We start from the raw sequence: 22,640 nt of genomic DNA, 5'->3' as shown, positions 1-22,640 counted from the left end.
ACCCAGCAATTCCACTCCTAGGTATATACCTCAAAGAACTGAAAAGAGAAATGCAAACAGATTCTTGTACACCAATTCACAGCAGTATTATTAACAATAGTCAAGATGTGAAATCAGCCCAAATGTCCATCAATAGATGAATGGATGAACTAATTGTGGTATAGATATACATACAATGGACTATTATTCAGCCATAAAAGAGCATGAAGTACTGATACATGCATGCTACAACATGGATGATCCTTGGAAACATTATGCTAAGTGAAAGAAACTAGACATAAAAGATCACATATTTTATGGTTCCATTTATATGGAATATCCAGAACAGGTATATCCACAGAGACAGAACACAGACAGGTAGTTACCAGGGGCTAGGGGGAGAGTGGAATGAGAAGCAACCACTTAATCGGTAGGGGGTTTCCTTGTGGAGTGATGAAACCTTTTTAGAATTAGATAGAGGTGATGGTTACATAACACTGTGAATATACTAAATGCCACTGTTCACTTTAAAATGGTGAATTTCATGTTATGTGAATTTCTTCTCAATTAAAAAGAAGTATCTTTTTTCTCTGCTTTTAAGTTTTCCTTTGCCTTTTGTGTGTTTGTTTGGAGTTTTACTATGATGTATCTTGGTGCAGTTTTCTTGAATCTGTGGTTTGATGTCTTGTCACTTTGGGAAAATTCTCAGCCATTATCTCTTCAAATATTGCTCTGCCTCAATCTATCTCCTTTCCATCTATGACTTGAATTACACATGTATCAGATTTTTTTCATCATGATTTAAACTCTCTTATGCCCTTTTCTTCTCTTTTCTTTCTGTGCTCCAGGTTGGATATTTTCTCCTGCCCTGTAGTCCAGATCACAAGTCCTTTCTTTAGTGATGTTTAAGTTGATGTTAAACCTTTTACTGTTATTACTATCAATTATTATATTTTTCAGTCCTCACATTCCATTTCTTTGTTGTTTCCATTTAGTTGCTTGTAATTGGTTTCCTAAACATATTTAAAGTTATTTTAAAGTCTATGTCTGATATTTCCAATATTTGTATTTCTTGTGGATCTATTTCTATTCTTTGTTTTTCCTCTTTGTTGGTCTTCTGGTATGCCTGGTATTTTTTTTTCCCTTATTTTTTTATTTTTTTTTTTTAAAGGTTTTTATTTATTTTTTGCCCCCAAAGCCCCAGTAGATAGTTGTATGTCACAGCTGCACATCCTTCTAGTTGCTGTATGTGGGACTCGGCCTCAGGCTGGACAGAGAAGTGGTGCCTCGATGCGCACCCGGGATCCGAACCCGGGCCACCAGCATCGCAGCGCGCGCACTTAACCACCAAGCCACAGGGCCCGCCCTGCCTGGTATTTTTGATGGATTGCTAGACATTATATATGAAAAATGTAGAGATAATCTGAGGCTGCTGATGGTGGTATCTTCCTCCAGAGGATTTCCTAATGCCTTGGGGAAGGGTGTGGACATATCACTTCAATCCAAGCAGAAATTAGGCAGGTTCAGAGTTGGGCTTCAGTCTTTGAGAAGGCTAGTCAAATTCTGCTTCATCTTCTAGTTGTAGGGTGTAGCCCTTTGGGGATCCCAATGGAAAGCCAAGGTGTTTCTCAGGGCTCATTCTCCTTGGTGGGCCCTGAACTCTAAGTTTTGATCACAAGCCCAGTAAGACTGCCTGAGCTCTCCTCATCTCTTCTTTCAGCCACCACATTTTGGTCACTGCACAGCTATTATTTATGAATTAACAAATGCCTCCAATGTCCAGTGTTGAACTTTCCTTTTCTCTGGGTTCTGGGTTCCTAAAGTCCTCACTGCATTGATAGCTCTTCAAAGTCTTAAAATAGAATGTTTTTAAAAACGGCCTTTCCATATTTTCTGGTTGTGCTTGGTATGATGGCTGGACTGCAATAAGCTAGCATGACATTACCAGAAGCAGAAACCTGATCAACTTGTTACCAATGGCTTAGAGTTCCGTTAGTGTGGCTTCAAGTCTCTTCTAGACTTTAGAACCCTGAACTTGATAAATGTAATTAAAAAAATAGAGAAGATTTTGCAATTCTCTGCAGAATATAAGTACTTGATCATGTGTGTTGTCCTATTTGCTGTTTTATATCTTTCTTCCCCAATTACACCATAAACTACTCATGGGTACACCTCAGATATATTTTATTTCAGTCTCTTCACATTGTGCCAGTAAATACTCCATAAAATTGAGTTGACTGGGATGTATACTATCGCAATTAGAGATCACTAATTTCTGTTCAAATAGTTTTAACTTGGAAATATCTCAGTATGAGACAAAGAGGGCTTTTGCCCTAAGAAACAATCAAGAAGCTAGAAATTAACCACCACTTGCTATTTTGGTGTATTATCAGTTTTAGTAGTCATATGGCCTTCATAAAGATCATGAAGATTTTAAATAACTGAAATGTCCATCAATTGAGAACTGCTTCAATATACAATATATTGGTTAATATTAAAGAGAATGAGGCAGACAGATCTGTATGCACTCATGTGGAATAATCTCCAAATACTGGGGAAGAAGGATATTATGGTCCACATATTCTTTTTTGGATAATCTATTGTTTCCTATATTCTTGGTCTCAAATTTTGTTAGGTACTTGTTTTCTGATTCAGTTCTAGCAAAGAGCAAATGGAAGCCTTCTATGCTTTGAAATCGCAAGCTTTTGTAAGAAGGAATTTTACACAGCTAAGGGAATTGTTGATGCAGACGCAAAAAGGGAACAGAATTCTGTAGAGTAGAGCCATTTAGGAGAAACTTGTAAGGTTAAGATGAAGACAAGAAACATTCACAAAAGCAGAAGTCCTAACTGCTTACAAATGTAATCATCAGAGTGTCTTGTGACAGTATTTGTGAAGCCCCTTCCTGAGATTTCCGGAATTTTCTTCGGGGATATTACATTTAATTCTTAAAACACTTTGTGCTAATTTGTCATCTGTAACTCTCTTCTGTGGATACAAAGTAGGGATTGTCTTGTTTGGCAGAAAGCCTTGGTAATGTCTTTTTTATTTCCTTTGGGCTAAAGGAAAATTAATAGGTCAGTGACCAATAGATAATTTGTTTTAAATGTGTAGGATTTTGTTGGGGAAGGGCAAGGTATGTATTATGCTAATAATTGTCTTAAAAAGGTGTGTATGAAAGAATATGCTTCTATATGCACAAAATCTCTGGAAGTACACACACAGGCAACAGAGGATGCTGGGAGAGGCCCAGACACTGGGTGAGGGTGGAGGGGGTGTACTTGTTACCTTACTCCCTTTTGTACTTTTTTTTTCTTACCATGTACATATATTATTTATTCAGAAAAATAATTTAAAATGATTTCTAAGTACAAGAGAAAGGGAACAGAAGGGGAATATTTAATATTTATATATTATTGCACAACAGCCCACTAGATAGATATGTTATTCTTATTTCACAAAGACAAAAACTAAGAGTCAGAGAGATGAAATAACTTGCTCAAAATCATGAAGCTAGAAGTAGAATCAAGGTAAATCTGAACCCAAGGCTAAGTTATCTTTCATTTTTATACTCTTAACACAGAAGTAATACAGTTCTGATCAACTGTAAAATATATTTAATAATTTAAACTCCTTAGTTGCAATACTATTGACTAATTTGAGTTTCTTGTGCTGCATAAGAAATGGCAATAGTAAATGAGAAGATATACTTTTTCTAAGGCAACCAAAATTCAATTAAAATTCAAAACTTTTCCAAGGATTTTACAAAGGTCCTGGTAACAACTTTGATTTAAATAATATAATGTTACTACTGCTTCTCTTTCTTTCAAGAAATTTAAAAAATATCACACAAGTTCTGACGACAGACAAGTTTTCAGTGCTCAGTGCTGTCACAGAACCAGCTAACTAACTAAAGGATCTGGCAAATTTTAAGAATTACTTTCATTATGCTAAGCTTGTTGTGTTCCTATAATTAATTTAACAATATAATCTACAAATCTGTATCTTGTCTTCTTAAAGAAATTAGACAATGCTCAAGTCTTCTTTATCCTGAAGTGAGCGAGGCTCCTGGCTCTGTGAATGGGGGCTGCTACCCCCTACAAGGCCCCTTTCCCCCTATTTTCTCTGCATCATTTCTGGCCTACCTGCAGGCCCCATCTCCAGATCAGGCACATATGTTTATTTGCTCACAAGTGGCAAAGCTGTTTTATCACTGTGCCTTAGGGCCAATGGTGGCTGCACCTGTTGCAAGTGACAAATGCCTAGAATTTCCACATAAAGCTTTCCTCACATCAAACAGAAATCATCACTGGAGCTGAGACAGCCTTTCCAAGAGTCCTTCCAAAAGGCTGCACGAGTTCTTACCTGGACTTGGGATGCTGTTCCCTCACGAACATGAGCATGTGCTGGGAGAACATGGTACCTGAGGGACCCAAGCATGGAACAGAAGACCAGTTGCAAAACCTCAGCGGTGTGGGGCCCTTCCTGGGCTGAAGGCCACCTGAGCAAGGCTTTCCCAACCTCAAAGCTAGGGACTTTTATGGGTCAGTTCATCTTTTTATACAAGGAAGGAAGAAATAAATATTACCGGGCAACACTATATGCCAGGCACTTTCACAAACATCATCATTCTAATGCTCACGGCTCTATGTGGCTGTTATTGCAACTTTCATTCCACTGGTGAGAAACCAAGGCTGGGTGAGACTAAGCAACCGGCCCAGTTAGGAAGGGGCTGGCCTGGGATTCACATCCAGTCGCCTGCCTGCACATTCAAATGTGTGGCTCACGCCAGTGTAAAGGGATGCTGCGTGGCGGGTTTCAGTCAGTCCAGCTGGCTTTAGGGGTGAAGACTCAGACGGACAATGGAAATTCCATTTGTTTTGCCCAAAGCCTGGCAGCACTGGGCCTCCACAGGAACCTAAATACTACGTTCTGCTGCCGTGAACTTCTTCATCTGTCCCGGGCTGCTCATGCATACCTCCAACTGAAGAGGATTTCAGCCGGAAGCCCAGGTCAGAGCGTGGGAGCCTGAGTTCCAACATGCATTGGTACCCACTGAATGGCAAATGCCAGGAGGGGGCGGGAAGCGGAGGGAAGAGAGAACATTTAAACGGTGGGATGTACTGCCTGTCACTCCACGCCAGGAGTGTCTGCCCTGTCGCGAGAGTGACAGGAGGAGCGTGCAACTGGGATGTTCCTGCAGTCAGTCACAGTCCCCTGTACTTCTCGTCAGCACTTCACAGGGATCTGAGGGACTCTTCAAATGTCATTTGCCCTTATAAACTACCCCAAACCCCTCAGATGTAACCTCCTGTACTATAGGTATGATAAGCATGTGACCAAAAGCTAGCTGCTGGAAACCCATTTCTCTGGGTCTGAAGAGCAATCATTTGTGCCGTTGAATTCTGAATGATTCTTCACTGTCCATGTGTCTAGCCCGTTCTTTTGGTCATGTGTGATGTGTGGCGGGGGTCATGAGAAAAGCAGCCTCTGGGAGGGAGGGGTCAGGTCAGGTCCATCTCCGGCCGAGCACCCCACTCCTGCCTCTGGACCCCGAGTTTGTGGGGCAGCCTGAGCAGGAGTAGGTGCCCCCTTGAGGCAGAAGGCAGCGATGCCTCAACTTCGTGACCCAGGGTGAAAAATCCTTTTTCCCCTTGGTTAGACAAGACCAACTGACGTTTTCCTCAAAACAAACTTTTATGAAAAACTTTAAGGTAAACAAGAAAACAAGAGTAAAGGAACTGTATAATTTTTACAGATTTACTAGATTCCTTCTCAGTTTCTTGAAGCCTCAACAGAGGCTGGCCAGGCTATTGCTGCCGATATAGCACACCTGTCCTGGGCAGCTTCTCATCACCCGGGTTTGCCAGTACCCTATCTTATCCTCAGGCCGAAAGTGGGTTCAGCTGCTGCCCTGGCGCCTGTTATGTCAACTCCTCATTGAAGAAAGTATTTTCCCAACACGACCTCAAAGCTTCTCTCTTTCCGAGCCGCACTGCTGAGAGGGCATACAGGCACCGACGCGCCTCTGCTGCACTGATGCTCTGCTGCGCAGTGAATTCTTCCTGGAGGGCTCCTTACCTGTGGGTTTCTACAATCTTCCCCTTGTCACTGACACAACTGGTTTAATCCTATTTCTTGCCTGCTGGCTTGTTTGTTCAGGCAGCTTCTAAGCCATAATGTTCTAAACCAGCACCTCTACCTGCTTTCTTTAGTGGCTCCACTATTTTAATTTCAGGAGCCAGTCTGCATTTAATTCACACCTTCAAAAATGCACAAGCCTCCTCATGGCTCCCCACTGGAAAGGCCATGCTCTCTGACACAGCATTGCCATCCAGCCCTAGGACACCTCTCTCACTGGCTCGTGTCCTAAATCCAAGCCCATCACACCTCCCGGCCTTTCCTACTGTCATGCCCTGCACACACAGGTCCAGTGGTCAGCATGCCCCACAATCTGCCCTTCCACTTGGTGAGCTTCTCTAAGAGGCAAAATGGATTGGGGTTAGAACACAGACCCAAGCCAGGCCGCACCTACTTCCTAGCACTGTAACCCTGGCAGGCTACTGGATTTCTCTAAACCTGTTTCCTCAACTGTAAAATGTGGCTACTAACAGGGCTGTCGCAAGGATTAAATGAGTTAATATATGCAAAATGCTTACAAGAGTGCCTGTCACATAGTAAGCCCTGTATGTTAGCTATTATTACTGTGATTATGCATTAACTTTAAAAAACATTGTGTGTGTGTGTGTGTGTTCATATAGAGAGAGCTCAGCCCTCAAACAGTTCCCTCTGTTGATTTTCCTGTTGGACAGATACACTACATATATAAAACATAAACACACACACTACACATGTATATATTTATATACATATAAAACGTGTATGTATATATAAAGCTCAGCCCTCAAACAGTTCCCTCTGTTCATTTTCCTGTGTTTCCCGCAGACTCTGAATTCATTAAGGGCGAGAGCTGTGCACAACTTAGCAGATGCTGGCCGCACGATCTCAGGGCTGGACGGCAGCCCGAGGTTAGGAACACTGACCTGGGCTGCCTGGGTCTTATTTCTGACTTTGCCACTTAAAAGGTGCATCATCTTGGACAAGTTACTTGACCTTCTCTAAATCTCAGTTTCTTCATTTGTAAAAGAGAAAAATAACTATACCTTCTCTCATTGGGATGCTGCCAAGATTAACATTATGATGTATGTAAACCACTCAGCATGGTGTCTGGCACACCCTATGTGATCTGAACTGCTAGCTATTAACACTTCTCTCCCGCCAGGCTTCACAGCAGAGATCTAGAATAGCAGTTTCTATTTCAACTGGATTCTTTGTTCTATTTGTTGCCATTAAGTTCTATTCTTAAACTGTCTTGATAAGGAATTTAGCATAACCAAATAATTTGGTAGATAAAAAGTCAAGGAACCTTCCGGATGTTTTCTCAACTATTTAAAAAGTCTAAAGTTATAACCTAGCTGGCCAAAGAGAAACCAGATTTAATTCCTTCAGGCCTGAAGCTGCCTGAAGCCACCAGGTAGGATCAGGTGAGCTGCATTCCTGTCAGAGGCTCTGTGGACTCAATTTTTAAACAATAATAAAATACTTTTTTTATTTTTAATTTTTTGTTTATTGCAGTAACATTGGTTTATAACATTGTATAAATTTCAGGTGTACATCATTATACTTCTATTTCTGCATAGATTACATCACGTTCACCACCCAAATACTAATTACAAACCATCACCACACACATGTGCCTAATTATCCCTTTCGCCCTCCTCCCTCCCTCCCCCTTCCCCTCTGTAACCACCAATACAATCTCTGTCTCTATGTGTTTGTTTGTTGTTGTTATTATCTACTACTTAATGAGGGAAATCATACGGTATTTGACCTTCTCCCTCTGACTTATTTCACTTTGCATAATACCCTCAATGGCCATCCATGTTGTCACAAATGGCTGGATTTCATCGTTTCTTATGGCTGAGTAGTATTCCATTGTGTATATATACCACATCTTCTTCATCAATTCGTCCCTTGATGGGCACTTAGGTTGCTTCCAAGTCTTGGCTATTGTGAATAACGCTGCAATGAACACAGGGGTGCATGTATCTTTACGCATTGGTGTTTTCAAGTTCTTTGGATAAATACCCAGCAGTGGAATAGTTGGATTATATGGTAGTTCTATCCTTGGTTTTTTGAGGAATCACCATACTGTTTTCCATAGTGGCTGCACCAGTTGGCACTCCCACCAGCAGTGCATGAGAGTTCCCTTCTCTCCACATCCTCTCCAACACGTGTTGTTTCCTGTCTTGTTAATTATACCCATTCTGATGGGCATGAGGTGATATCTCATTGTAGTTTTGATTTGCATTTCCCTGATAGTTAATGATGTTGAACACCTTTTCATGTGCCTGTTGGTCATCTGTATATCTTCTTTGGAGAAATGTCTGTTCAGGTCTTTTGCCCATTTTTTAATTGGGTTGTTAGTTTTTTTGTTGTTGAGATGCATGTGTTCTTTATATATTTTGGAGATTAAGCCCTTATCAGATGTATGGTTTGCAAATATCTTCTCCCAATTGTTAGATTGTCTTTTCGTTTTGTTGATGGTTTCCTTTGCTGTGCAGAAGCTTTTTAGTTTGATGTAGTCCCATCTGTTGATTTTTTCTATTGTTTCTCTTGCCCAGTCAGACACGGTGCTTGAAAATATGTTGCTAAGACCGATATTGAAGAGCGTACTGCCTATGTTTTTCTTCTAGAAGTTTCATGGTTTCAGATTTTACATTCAAGTCTTTAATACATTTTGAGTTAATTTTTGTGTATGGTGTAAGGTAATGGTCTACTTTCATTTTTTTCATGTGGCTGCCCAGTTTTCCCAACACCATTTGTTGAAGAGACTTTCTTTTCTCCATTGTATGTTCTTGGCACCTTTGTTGAAGATTAGCTCTTCATAGATGTGTGGGTTTATTTCTGGGCTTTCGATTCTATTCCATTGATCTGTGTGTCTGTTTTTGTGCCAGTACCATGCTGTTGTGGTTACTATAGCTTTGTAGTATATTTTGAAATCAGGGAGTGTGACACCTCCAGCTTTATTCTTTTTTCTCAGGATTCCTTTAGCTATTCGGGGTCTTTTGTTGTTCCATATAAATTTTAGGATTCTTTGTTCTATTTCTGTGAAAAATGTTGTTGGAACTTGGATAGGGATTGCATTGAATCTATAGATTGCTTTAGGAAGTATGGACATCTTAACTATGTTAATTCTTCCAATCCAAGAGCACAGATTATCTTGCCATTTCTTTGTGTCTTCTTCAATTTCCTTCAGCAATGTTTTATAGTTTTCAGTGTACAGATCTTTGTTAACTTTATTCCTAGGTATTTTATTCTTTTTGTTGCAATTGTAAATGGGATTGTATTCTTAATTTCTCTTTCTGCTACTTCCTTGTTAGTGTATAGAAATGCAACCGATTTTTGTATGTTGATTTTGTATCCTGCAACTTTACCGTATTTATTACTTCTAAAAGTTTTTGATGGATTCTTTGGGGTTTTCTATATACAAAATCATGTTATCTGCAAATAGTGACAGTTTCACTTCTTCCTTTCCAATTTGGATCCCTTTTATTTCTTTTTCTTGCCTATTTGCTCTGGCTAGGCCTTCAATACTATATTAAATAGGAGTGGTGAGAGTGAGCATCCTTGTCTGGTTCCTGTTCTTAAAGGGATCCCTCTAGCTTTCAGTTTTTCACCATTGAGAATGATATTAGTTGTGGGTTTGTCATATATGGCCTTTATTATGTTGAGGTATTTTCCTTCTATACCCATTTTACTCAGAGTTTTTATCATAAATGGATGCTGTATCTTGCCAAATGCTTTCTCTGCATCTATTGAGATAATCATGTGATTTTTATTCTTCATTTTATTAATGTGGTGTATTACGTTGATTGATTTGTGAATGTTGAACCATCCCTGCATACCTGGAATAAATCCCACTTGATCATGGTGTATAATCTTTTTAACGTATTGTTGTATGCGATTTGCTAATATTTTGTTCTATTTGTTGCCATTAAGTTCTATTTCTAAACTGTCTTGATAAGGAATTTAGCATAACCAAATAACTTGGTAGATAAAAAGTCAAGGAACCTTCCGGATCTCTTCTGAACTATTTAAAAAGTCTAAAGTTATAACCTAGCTGGCCAAAGAGAAACCAGATTTAATTCCTTCAGGCCTGAAGCTGCCTGAAGCCACCAGGTAGGATCAGGTGAGCTGCATTCCTGTTAGAGGCTCTGTGGACTCAATTCTTAAACAATGAGGCTTCCTTGAAATAAAATACTCTTGAAAAATACTTTGCGTGTGTGTAAAAAAAAAAAAAAAAAAAAAGGCAAAGCAACCTATGCCTCATGCATGTTTGTCCACGAAGGGTTTAAAACTCCGAAATACCACATCTGTTCCAGACTGACTTCTGATCACTCTGATTTTAAAAATAGTAAACAAGAAACTATTCAACCTCATACACTGCTTCTATTCATAAAGCTGACTTCTTGGTTGATAGCATCATGCCTATGAAGAAATAAGCAACTGCATTTTGATGCTAATTCCAACTCTGGTTCTAAGGAACAAAGCCCACCCTTTAAGGAGCACGTGTGCACCCACGCGCACACACGATACACTACTTTCCTGGTTTCTGAGACCATGAGTAACTGAAACAAATCTCAAAGCCACAAAACAGCAGGTTCAAATTGCAGTGGATGATGACGAACCTTCTTGAAGATTGATGGGAAGCCCCATCCTACTAACTTACTCATTTCATTTCTTAGCTCTTGTAAAAATTCTCTTTGGGTTTGAACAGCACCAACTATTTAAGAAAAAAAGTCTTACTCTCTTCTGGGACTTGAAATGATGTGAAAAGGGTGAAAGTATACTAAGTTAATAGAAACGGAAACACTGTCATTAACAGTCCTACATCTCCTGACTGCTGATAAAGGAAAATAACAACTCACCATAAAAGAGTTGGAGAGGAGAGGAAAGGGAATAACTAATTTGATTTCCACTGGAATAGTGCTAGGTGGGGAGGAACTACACTATTAATTTATGAAAATACTGCTAGAAGAAAACAGTTTTGTAGGTATTGAGGAAAATGTCAAGGCAACAGAGCCCAGCAGAGAGAATAAGATCAAACGCACTCAGCTGAACTCAAGAACATTCCAAGTTGGCCAGAAATACCAGGAGGGCCACTGAATCAGTGGATCTCCGTAGGTAAAGGCATAATGAATAACTTCTGCAGCCTTTAAAAATCCTTTAACCTCACATGCACCTAACAACAGAGCCCCAAAATACATGAAGCAAAAACTGACACAATCGAAGGGAGAAAAAGACAATTCAACAATAATCACTGGAGCCTTCAATACCTCACTTTCAATAATGAACAGAACTAGATAGAAGACAAACAAGAAACGAGAAGATCTGAACAACACTATTACCCAACCAGACCTAACAGACATCCTCAGAGCACTCCACTAAATAGCAGCAAAACCTACACACTGTCAAGTGCACATGGAACATTCTCCAGGACAGATCATGTTAGGTCGGAAAACCAGCCTCAAGATATTTAAAATGACTGAAATCATACCAAGTATGTTCTCCAACCACAATGGAATGAAATTAGAAATCTGTAACAAGGAAATTTGGGAAATTCACAAATACGTGATATTTAAACAACAAATGCCTAAATAACCAATGGGACAAAAGAGAAATCATAGGGGAAACTAGAAAATACTTTAATAATATAAAAACTACAACATACCAAAACTTATAGATGGGCAAAAGTGCACTTAGAAGGAAATTTATAGCTGTAAATGCTTATATTAAAAAAAGAGAAAAATCTGAAATCAATAACCTAATCTTCTACTTTAAGAAAAGAGAAAAAGAAGAAAAAACTGGACCCAAAGCAAGCAGAAGGAAGAAAATAAAGATCTGAGTGAAAATTAATGAAATAGAGAATAGAAAAACAGACAAACCAAAAGTTCATTCTTTGAAAAGGTCAAAATTTACAAACCTTTAGCTAGATTGACCAGGCAAGAAAGAATGATGCCTCAAATTACTAAAATCAGGAATGAAAGAGGGGACATTACTACCGACACTGCAGAAATAAAAAGGATTATAAATAAGGGAATCTTATGGAAAATCATGTGCCAACAAATGAGATAACCTAGATGAAATGAACAAATTCCTAGAGAGAAACAAACTACCGAAATTGACTTAACTAGAAACAGAAAATCTGAATAGACCTATAACAAGAGAGTGAGTCAGTAATCAAAAAACTTCCCACAAAGAGAAGTCCAAGACCAAATGGCTTCACTGGTGAATTCTACCAATTACTAACACCAATCCTTCTCAAACTCTTTCAAAAAACAGAAGAGGAGGAAACACTTCATAACTCATTCTATGAGGCCAGCATTACACTGATTCCAAAGCCAGAGAAAGACATCACAAGAAAAGAAAATCACAGACCAATATCCCTTATGAATATAGATGCAAAAGTCCTCCACAAAATACTAGCAAACCAAATCCTGCAACAAATAAAAACATCATCCCATTATGACCAATTGGGATTTATCCCAGGAATGTAAAGTTACCCAAATAAAGTATACGCAAATCAATGTAATATACTATACTAACAGAATCAAGGACAAAAACCACATGATCATCATAATAGGCACACAAAAAGCATTTGACAAAATCCAAAACTCTTTTTTTTTTTGAGGGAGATCAGCCCTGAGCTAACATCCATGTTAATCCTCCACTTTTTGCTGAGGAAGACAGGCTCTGAGCTAACATCTATTGCCAATCCTCCTCCTTTTTTTTCCCCCCAAAGCCCCAGTAGATAGTTGTATGTCATAGTTGCACATCCTTGTAGTTGCTGTATGTGGGACGCGGCCTCAGCATGGCCGGAGAAGCGGTGCGTCGTGCGCGCCCAGGATCTGAACCCGGGCCGCCAGTAGCAGAGCGCGCGCACTTAACCGCTAAGCCACGGGGCCGGCCCCAAAACTCTTTCATGATAAAAACACTCAACAAGCTAGGAATAGAAGGGTACTTTTTCAAGCTGATAAAGGGCATCTATGAAAATCTCACAGCTAAGATCATACTCAATGGGATAAACTGAAAAGCTTTTCCCCGAACATTAGGAGGAAGAAGACATGGATGTCTGCTTGCACCACTTCTATTCAACATTCCATTAATGGAGGTTCTAGCCAGGGGCAATTAAGCAAGTAAATGAAATAAAAGGCATCCAGATTGGAAAGGAAGAAGTAAAACTATCTCTATTTGCAGATGACACAATTTTGTATATAGAAAATACTATGGTATCCACTAAAAAACTACTCAAGCTAGTAAATGAGTTCAGCAAGCTTGCAAGGATAAACGATCAATGTACAAAAATCAATCATATTTCTATAGAAATTAAATAAATAAATGGAAAGACATTCCTTGCTCTCGGATTGGAAGACTTAATATTGTCAAGATGACATTACTACCTAAAATGATCTGCAGATGCAACATAATCCCTACCAAAATACCAGCTAACTTTTTTACAAAGATTGAGAAACTGACCCTAAAATTCACGTGGAAATGAAAGGGACCCTGAATAGCCAAAACCATCTTGAAAAATAACAAAGTTGGAGGACCCACACTTCCCAATTTCAAAACTTACTACATGGGCCAGCCCCATGGCACAGTGGTTAAGTTTGTGTGTTCTGCTTTGGCAGCCCGGGGTTTGCCGGTTTGGATCCTGGGTGTGGACCTGCGCACCGCTCATAAAGCCATGCTAAGGCAGCATCCCCCATAAAAGAACTAGAAGGACCTACAACTAGGATATATAACTATGTACTGGGGCTTTGGGGAGAAAAAATAAAAAGAGGAAGATTGGCAACAGATGTTAGCTCAGAGCCAATCTTCCTCAAAACAACAACAACAAAAGAAATTTCTTCAAAACTTACTACAAAGCAACAATGATCAATATTATGTGATACTGGCACAAGGACAAAGAGATCAATGGAATAGAATTGAGAATCTAGAAATAAACTCACATATTGTGTTTAACTGACTTTTGACAAGGGTGCCAAGGCCACTCAATGGGGGAAAGAATAATCTCTTCAACAAATGTTACTGGGACAAATAGATACCCACATGCAAAAGAATGAAGTTGGACCCCTACCTCACACCATATACAATATTAACTCAAATTGATCAAAAACCTAAATATAAGAACTAAAACTATAAAACTCTTGCAAGTTTTTGTGATCTTCAGTTAAGCAATGGTTTCTTAGATATGACATCTAAAACACAAACCAAAGAAAAAAATAGACAAATTGGACTCCATCAAAATTAAAAACTTGTGCTTCAAAAGACACTATCAAGAAAGTGAACAGATAACTTTTAGAATGGGAGAAGATATTTGCAAATTATATATCTGATAAGGGCTTAGTATCTAGAATATATAAAGAACTCTTACAAATCAACAACAAAGACAAATAATCCAATTAAAAACTGGGAAAACAACTTGAACAGATGTTTCTCTAAAGAAGGTATACAAGCAGCCAACAAGCACATGAAAAGCTGCTCAACATCATTAGTCACTGGGGAAATGCGAATCAAAAAAACGAGGAGGTGCCATTTCACACTCACTAGAAATGGCTATAAGTTTTTAAAAAGGGAAAATAATAAACACTGGTGAGGATGTAGAGAAACTGGAGCCTTTGTACATTGCTGGTAGGAATGTGATATTGTGCAGCTGCTTTGGAGAACAGTTTGGCAGTTTTTCAACAAGTTAAACAGAGTTATCATATGACCCAGCAATTCCATTCCTAGGGATAAACCCAAGAGAACTGGAAAAATATGTCCACACAAAAACTTGTACACAAATGTTCACAGCAGCATTATTCATAACAGCCAAAAGGTGGAAACAACCGAAACATCCAATAATGGATGAACAGGTGAACAAAACGTGGTATATCCATACAACAGAATATTATTCAGCCACAAAAATGAATGAAGTACTGATACATGCTACACCATGGATGAACCTTGAAACATTATATTAAGTGAAAGAAGCTAGTCACAAAAGTCCACATATTGTATGATTTCATTTATATGAAATGTCCAGAATAGGCAAATCTAAAGAGACAAGAAGTAGATTAGTGGTCTCCAGGCTGACAGGGGGATGGGAGGGGTGAGAGGTTACTGTTAATGAATGATGAAAATTCTTTTTTGGGTGATGAAAATGTTCTGGAATTCGTTGTGATGGTTGCACAACCTTGTGAATATACTAAAAATCACTAAAATGGTTTACCCTTTAAAAGGGTCAATTTTACAGCATGTGAATTATATCTCAATAAAAAAGAAAAAGAAAAAACCTCCACTCCCTACTGATTTGAGTCTGACTGCTGTAGGGAACCCATTATTAATGGGAGCATGTTCTCATCCCTCAGGTATGCTGAGGTGGAAGGTGGAGAATTCACTGCTCAAAACTTTTACACATACTAATAACCCTTCGAGTATATGATTCAATATGATATAAAGTATTTCAACATCTTCCTCATCAATAAAGCAAAAATATTTCATTTACACATGTAAATTGCTCTCATCCAACTTTTTAGATTTTGCTGTTTTTAGGAGAATGCTGTATAAACTAGGTAAAACATCTGGGACAAATATAATTTACTACAAATCAGTATGTACTTTGGAAACATTTTCTTTCTTCCTACAAATACTTATTGAGCACTAACTATGTGCAAAGCACTCTAGGCACAGGGGTACATGGCAAGTGCACAGTTAAATGTCCCTGCTGCTGTGGAGCTGCTATTCTGCTGGAGGCAGCACAACCACAAACAAAGAAACAAGGAATTATCAGAGAGTGAATGGCGACCTGGAAGAAAATAAAATGAAATAACTCAACTAAGGGCCCAGGGGGCACTACCACAAAGGATGTCCCCATGCTTGGTCCTATTTGGGCACAGCAGGAGCTAACGTGAAAACACTAACAGACACAGCATCACTATCTCTCCCAGTGGGGAGTCATGAGCATGTTCTGTCTCTGAAACACAGAGAAATGAAATTTGGGTGTGTGACTTCCAAATCAGCCTTCCAAACATAAGTGGACGAATAATACTCAACAGCACAGTGTTTTTTATTTTATTATTCATTTATTTTAATACAAAGCTTTGGCATTAGCAATTTTATGAAAAAATAAAATGTACTAAAAATAAACGCTTGTGTGGCATGATTGGTAAATGATGCACAAAAATAGGTTCTTTTTTCCTTCAAGGCAATCAGTCAGAAAGCAGTTTTTTTCTTCTTCAAAACCATTCTACCCTATGGAATAAAAGGAGAAAAGACAAGTCAAGAATTAGTTAAAGGGTAGTTGTCGAGGTTTTAAAATAACAGAGAAAATGATCCTACATGAAGGGTGGCCTGGGGCTGTCCCCAACCATTTCCCAGCCCTACCTGGTTAAAGCCAATAAGCCATTAGCACTTTCCTGAACTCAGCAGCTTCAGATCTGTGGTCAAGTGGCTCAGTCACCTTTGAAGTGTGTTAGGACTTCCAAAAGGAATGCAGGGAAAAGTACAGGCTAACAGTATCTTGTTTAAAAAAGGAAGGACAATTATACAATTTACAACTTTTCCTGGTTTGAATACATGTTCTAAATGCTGAGTGTCCTGAAATCTGTAGCTGTTGTCTTTAAAATATGCTCCCCCTTCATACCTCACACAACAATGTCATTATTTACTCTGAAATAAGATTTGAAGAGTAGACACTTCCAGGGTTATATGGCTCTAAAGGAATTCCCCAGATTTTGTGTGTGTGTGTCCAAATCAGGTGCCTGAAGGTACTTGAAAGTCTTTCAAGGTTTCCTGCGCTGCCCCCAGGCTAACGCTACCCCTCTGCAGCCTGGCCCCACGGGACACCCTGGTTTCCTGAACCCCTGTATAGTCTGGTTCACTTCCACAGTTTCCAAACCTTCACTCCTGCTCTCTTCTCTGTCACCTGCGTTCCAGACCCAGATGTCAGACCCTCTGCTGCGATCACAGGGCTCTCCAGCATCGTTTGATTTCCTCTCCTCCCCATCGCCTCGACTTCCTCTTGCACCTCTCTATTGCCACCTACCGTATCTACCTGAAAGCCTGAGACCTTACCCACTGTTTACAAGCATCAAGTCCAAATTCTGTAGTTGCCCACTGCCATCACTACCGACAGGAGACACATCAAACCACACCACTCCCTGAACCTGCTCTGCTTTTTCCTCACTTTACGCTCTAATTACGCCCAGCCTGGTGTCGAAGTCACTCCCTCCAGGAAGCCCTTCTCAACTGCCCCAAGGCAAAAGTGGCAGTTCCGGTGTCTGTGATACTGAGTGGCTGTGCTCTTTCACACTGTGCTTGGTCCACAGGCACCACCGCCTCGCTCTCCCATCCCTTCCATGTACATGCAGCGCACTGCACAGTACAGCCCCTTCCTCCCCAGTGCTCCTGGCAGGCCAGGGCCTGGAGCCTAGAGAGCGCGGGGGACATGAGACCTAAACGATGCCATTCACATAAAGCTCTACACTTTACTGTAGTTTATATTTAAGATAACACATTGTTTCCCTCAGAAAACTGGATATTAGATATAATTTCTGCATCTAATATACATCTAATATATATTTTTACAATATATTAATGGGTGAAATAAGATTTTTAAAGTTACTTTATTTTGCTGCCTTTCTAAGCAATTATAAACAACTAATGCAGCCATAACATTAAAGGTACTTCTGAAAAATAAAAAAATGACCACTGCCAAAGACAGTACAGAAGTCCAATCAAAGGTCCCTGCAACCTCTAATCCTCTGTTCTCATGTTTTTAGGAAACCAAATTTTCCTTCTTTAGCCACAGTATTTGGAGGCCTGCAATGGCTCCCTGGAGAAGTCCAAGACAAGCAGTGTAAAGGAAAGAGCTGGAACCAGAAATCCTCGGCATGGATCCCATGCCTTTCTTCCTACGGCCTTTCTCGGGGGTCACTGAGAGCCTCTGTGCCCCAGGTGACCCTTCTGTGTACAAATGTCAGCTCAGAGTGGCTAAAAGGAGAAGTAAATACTAAGAGGATTCATTATCAAACTGGGAGCAAACTAAAATCTCTGCTGGCAGAGCTCCAAGAAAGGCTGTCTCAGGAAAATAAAACACAATCAAAGACAGGTGTTAGTGTGAGCAAAAGGTATTAGATTGAGAACCAGAAATTCAAAATTTTTTCGATCAGTGTTTCTCAAACCTTAGGCTGCGATCTATTAATGGATTGTAAACTCAATGCAGGAGCTCATGACTAGCATTAACAACAACAACAAAAGTACGGAGAAGAACAGATCAGTGAAGACCACATGTAGTAAGGAAAACATGAAACTTCTGTTTCAGCTATACCTGTGAGAGCACTGGGTCACAATGCAAAATGTATTTCTTAGGGTGAGAGATGGTAAAATTTAAAAAACACTGCTTTTGATACTTAAGGTTCTAAAAAAGGCAGCCAGCAGAGAACCCAACTCCTCTCCTCGGGCTCTGATCTCTCCTAGGAAGGGACCACCTAGGACAGACAATTCAAGAAGGACTCACAACTGGAAGAAGTCTTAGACTTCCACCTGACGCAGGATCTGCCTCTGAACAGCTCCAGCCTTGTAGCTTCTGCCTGAATAAGCAGGTCCTGGTAAGCTCACTAGCTTTCAAGACATCCTATGTCATGGACGGACAATTCTGACTGGCAGAACGTTCTTTCCTACCTTAAGTGGAAATATACCTCCCTATAGATGTCTCTGGAGCTCCAGAACTACACGGTCAGTATCACCCTCTGTATGCACTGGTTAGGCATCACGGGACTACTATGAGTATTAAATGCGGCAGTGTGGGTAGCGACATAGCCCAACACAGGAGTAAGTTCTTGGTAGGCACCCGATAAACAATAGCCATTCTCATCTTTGGGAGTCCTTCAAATACCTGGAGACACCTCTCACATCACCTCAGTCTCCTCTTTTCTAAGCTAAGCATCCCCAAGACATCAAATGATTATGTTTCCAGACCCTTTTATATTGAGATACGTCAATGGTCCTCTTCAACAGTCTGAGCAGAACAATTCAGAAATACTGAGTAGAGAGTAAATAGAAACATCAATTCCTTTGATATGGTCTATACATTTCTACCACTACACCTCAGAGGAGGACAGCTCACGAGGAACACTGGTGGTCACAACTGAAGCCTCCTGACCTGCTGCAGAGCCAGGGCTTCTTGGTCTTGGGTTATGCCTCAGGATTTCACATTTGTTTCATTTATTTCATCATGTTAACCACATCAAATTCATTTCCTCCCACTGAGACTGTTCTGAATCTTGAACATTTGGGCTACTCTCCTCTGCAAATCTTAGGACATGATATCTATGAATCAGAATCTAGGAACTGAGACAGGGTTGTAGAGGACAGCTAGCTGAACCTGCCATGCCACTCAACGTCTCTCCTACATCACCCACGCATCTTATAACTTTTTCCTCAACTAAAGACAACAATGAAAATATATACTTTCCTTATGTTAAGGGAAAAACAGATTGACACAAACATAAGCTGGTAAGTGCTGGGATTTAACAAAGTTTATTTGTATAATAAAGTAGAGCAGAAAACCTCCTTTGGGAATTGAAGTTTAATAACTTTGCTTTAGGTACTAAGAAATAGAGGTATAAGAAGCTAATATGTATAAATATATTTACCTTGCACTTATTTGCGTCTTTGACTACTATCCTGTTTATATCTGCAGTCTCAAAATTCATTAGATTTGTGTGTGTTAAAAAAATTTAAGCACAATTAGTCATGGTTGAGTACTTCAATAGTATTTCATCACAATAGAAAGGGAGTGACTCCAGACACGTGGACTTCTGACTGGCTTCTGAGTTGAGCCGACGGCATCACGCCCGGGATGGAGGTGCAGAGCGTGGGGGGGGGGGGGGCGGGCGGAGGAGTGCTTTCACCCCTAGCGGGGCAGCAATCCACACACTGCGCGGAGGCCTGGGCCCACCTGAGTTCCACATGCTTGCTCTTACTCTGGCCTATACTGCTTCATCTTACCCAGAGGGTCTCACCAGCGGCTACAGTGGGTCAAGGTCTTGCTGAAATCACACTATACTAGTTCAGTGTTAACTGTCAGAAACGTAAACTATAATAGTAGGCAGTGTGCGCAGACGTGAAGTTTACTTTCTAGACAAATCACTAACATGTGAAAAGACGGAATCTATTTATATAGAAGACTATCTTACAAATGGATGAGGTTACCTAGAAAATTAAAACAGAGCAATTAAATTTAAAAGGCGATCTCATTTTGGCTGTAAGTTTTTGGTAAAGCCAAAAAGGGAAATAAGATAGATTTCAAAGAATTCATTAATGAAGAATAATTAAATTTTTTGCTAAAATAAACATTTCTCTGGAATTAAAATCACATAGGAATTTTTCATCAATGTTTTTGGGAAAGAGATCTTGAGTAAGAGTTGACTATTATCTTTCTTTCATTCCCTACAATTAAAACAGCCTTTAAAAAAATTAAGTAATTGAAGTTATAAAAAAAACTCAACACACAAAAGCACAATAGAAAAAAAAAATCACCCAAAATTCTACAAAATTAAGATAATCACCATTAATATTTTGGTGACCATCCTTTCATGCATCCATATGTGTACACACACACACACACACACACACACACACACACACTTTCTCTCTCTCTAAATGGGATCATGAAAATTGTCCTTCAGAGCGGTTTCGACTGAAGGCACAGAAATAATATCAAATGAACAACTGCAGTATCAACCTTCCATGAAGGCCAATGGGAGAAGGGTTGGACTAAGACATGGATCTAAGATCTATGACTTAGATCTAAGTCATGCAGGCATTTATGCATGGAACTGAAATATTACTTTGATTTCTAACAGGTAACATGTCTACTGAGCATTCTCTAAAATATCTGATACATGAACTGAGCATCTGCAGATTCTGAGTGGCAGCAAGGCGACCACTAAATTACTTAATAGGTCTCTGAAAGTGCCAAGGGGGCTGCTACTCGTTGTGATTGGTTTTTGCTCATTTGTGGAGATTTTAAGAAGTGGGCTCACATAGTCATCTAGCCTGATGGGTCAGTATGGGAGTAAGCAAAAGAGGTGATCGTAGGCAAAATAAATATTTCCCCCCGAATTGAGGTTTGAATCATAGGCACTCACAGAGCTCCTATGAATCTGTTTTCTATTTCATGGAAGAAAATTAAATTCATTTGCCAAATGATGAAGGCAGACGGCCATCTTACTCACAGGACTCTGAAGGGATCTCAGCAGACTTGTTGGCTGACATTTATTAAGCACTTACTATGTACCAGGCACCGTGCTAAGCACTTTATGCGCTAATTCTCACAACACCCCTACGACGTACTCCTACCATTATCCCTGTCTTGTGGATGACTAGAATGAGCTCAGATCAATAAAGCTGCCCAGGTCTCATAAGCAAACAATGGAGGAGCAGGGAGTTAAATCCAGGTACGTCTGACTCTAGAACCTGAGCAGTTAACACTGTGCTAGGTGAAGTAAAACCGCATCAGGTGGGCTCAACAGAAGCAGCTAGTTGTAGACGTGCTGGATGAGGGCTGAAGAATGCCAACTGACCATGACATCCTCCCAACAGGTAACAGGTCAGGGATGCCAAAGGGCACTTCTTAACAAGTATCTAGCCGACAGATCAGGTAAGAGGGAATAAAACCAAGTCATTAGAAGTGGAGGTTACTTGCCCATTGTTTCTACAGCTGGACAACAGGCATTCAATGAAACCAATTACATGAGCTTGGTTGGTTATTATTAATCAATTAAAACGCCAGGACATAACTGAATATGGAGAGCACAGGAATTCCACCTGTACCCATTTAGGTTCAAATTTGGGCAGTGTCCCAGGGTTGCTTTCATCTCAAATTAGTTTTCACGAATACTGGTAAAAGAAAGGACTGAATAATATCCTACAGTAAATGTCCCAAATTTAAAATACAACAAATAAAACCAAAAAATCTTTTCTATATCTTACTGCTGTGGAAAGCTACTCTTAGAAAATCACTGGATTAAAATGAACCTTAACAGTCATCTGGCCCAATTTTCCATCCTCTGAAAAACCTCCTACCTACAGCAGCCCTGACGGTAACATCCGGCTTCTGCCTGTCTTCCCAGCCCTGCTTACTCCCACTCCCACGGCAGACCCCCTCCCTGGTAAGCAGCCTCGCTACAGATGTTCTTCCTTTTACTGAGGTGAAACTTGTCTTCCTGTAACTTCCCCTTTTGTCCTCATTTTGCCCCATGGAAATATAGTTTTACACTGATTCTCTTTTCCCCCAACAATCTTCCTAATATGTGGAAACAGCAGGTCTTCCTGAATGCTTCTTCCTTGTGGGCTAAACATCCAAGTCACTGTCCCTTGACCACAGGCCCAAGTGCCTACATTCCGCCAAAAGCTAAGTGTCTAAGACTCCAGGTAAAGTGTGATGAGCACCCAGTGAAGGGGGACTCCTGTCAATGATCAGGACATGGACATTCTTCACATCCTAGAACTCTACTGGTTCCCTTGGCAGTTGCATTACATTGGTGATT

At 40.0% G+C, this 22,640-nt stretch overlaps 1 protein-coding gene across 4 annotated transcripts in view; it reads right to left on the bottom strand.

Annotated features, from left to right (window-relative positions):
* Positions 1-16,129: 16,129 nt before the first annotated feature.
* Positions 16,130-22,640, bottom strand: part of RNF130 (ring finger protein 130) — a 101,148-nt gene continuing 94,637 nt past the window's right edge. For all 4 annotated transcript variants that reach the window (XM_087429194.1, XM_087429193.1, XM_087429197.1 and 1 more), the window contains one exon: positions 16,130-16,338. In XM_087429194.1, coding sequence (XP_087285320.1) covers positions 16,323-16,338 — 16 coding nt within the window. In that variant the 3' untranslated portion in view covers positions 16,130-16,322. The remainder of the gene's footprint in view (positions 16,339-22,640) is intronic.

This window comes from Ceratotherium simum, chromosome 4 (genome assembly GCF_057802395.1).
Source record: "Ceratotherium simum simum isolate JZ-2026a chromosome 4, ASM5780239v1, whole genome shotgun sequence".
Classification (NCBI taxonomy): domain Eukaryota; kingdom Metazoa; phylum Chordata; class Mammalia; order Perissodactyla; family Rhinocerotidae; genus Ceratotherium; species Ceratotherium simum.
This window is presented reverse-complemented; position numbering and strand designations above follow the sequence as displayed.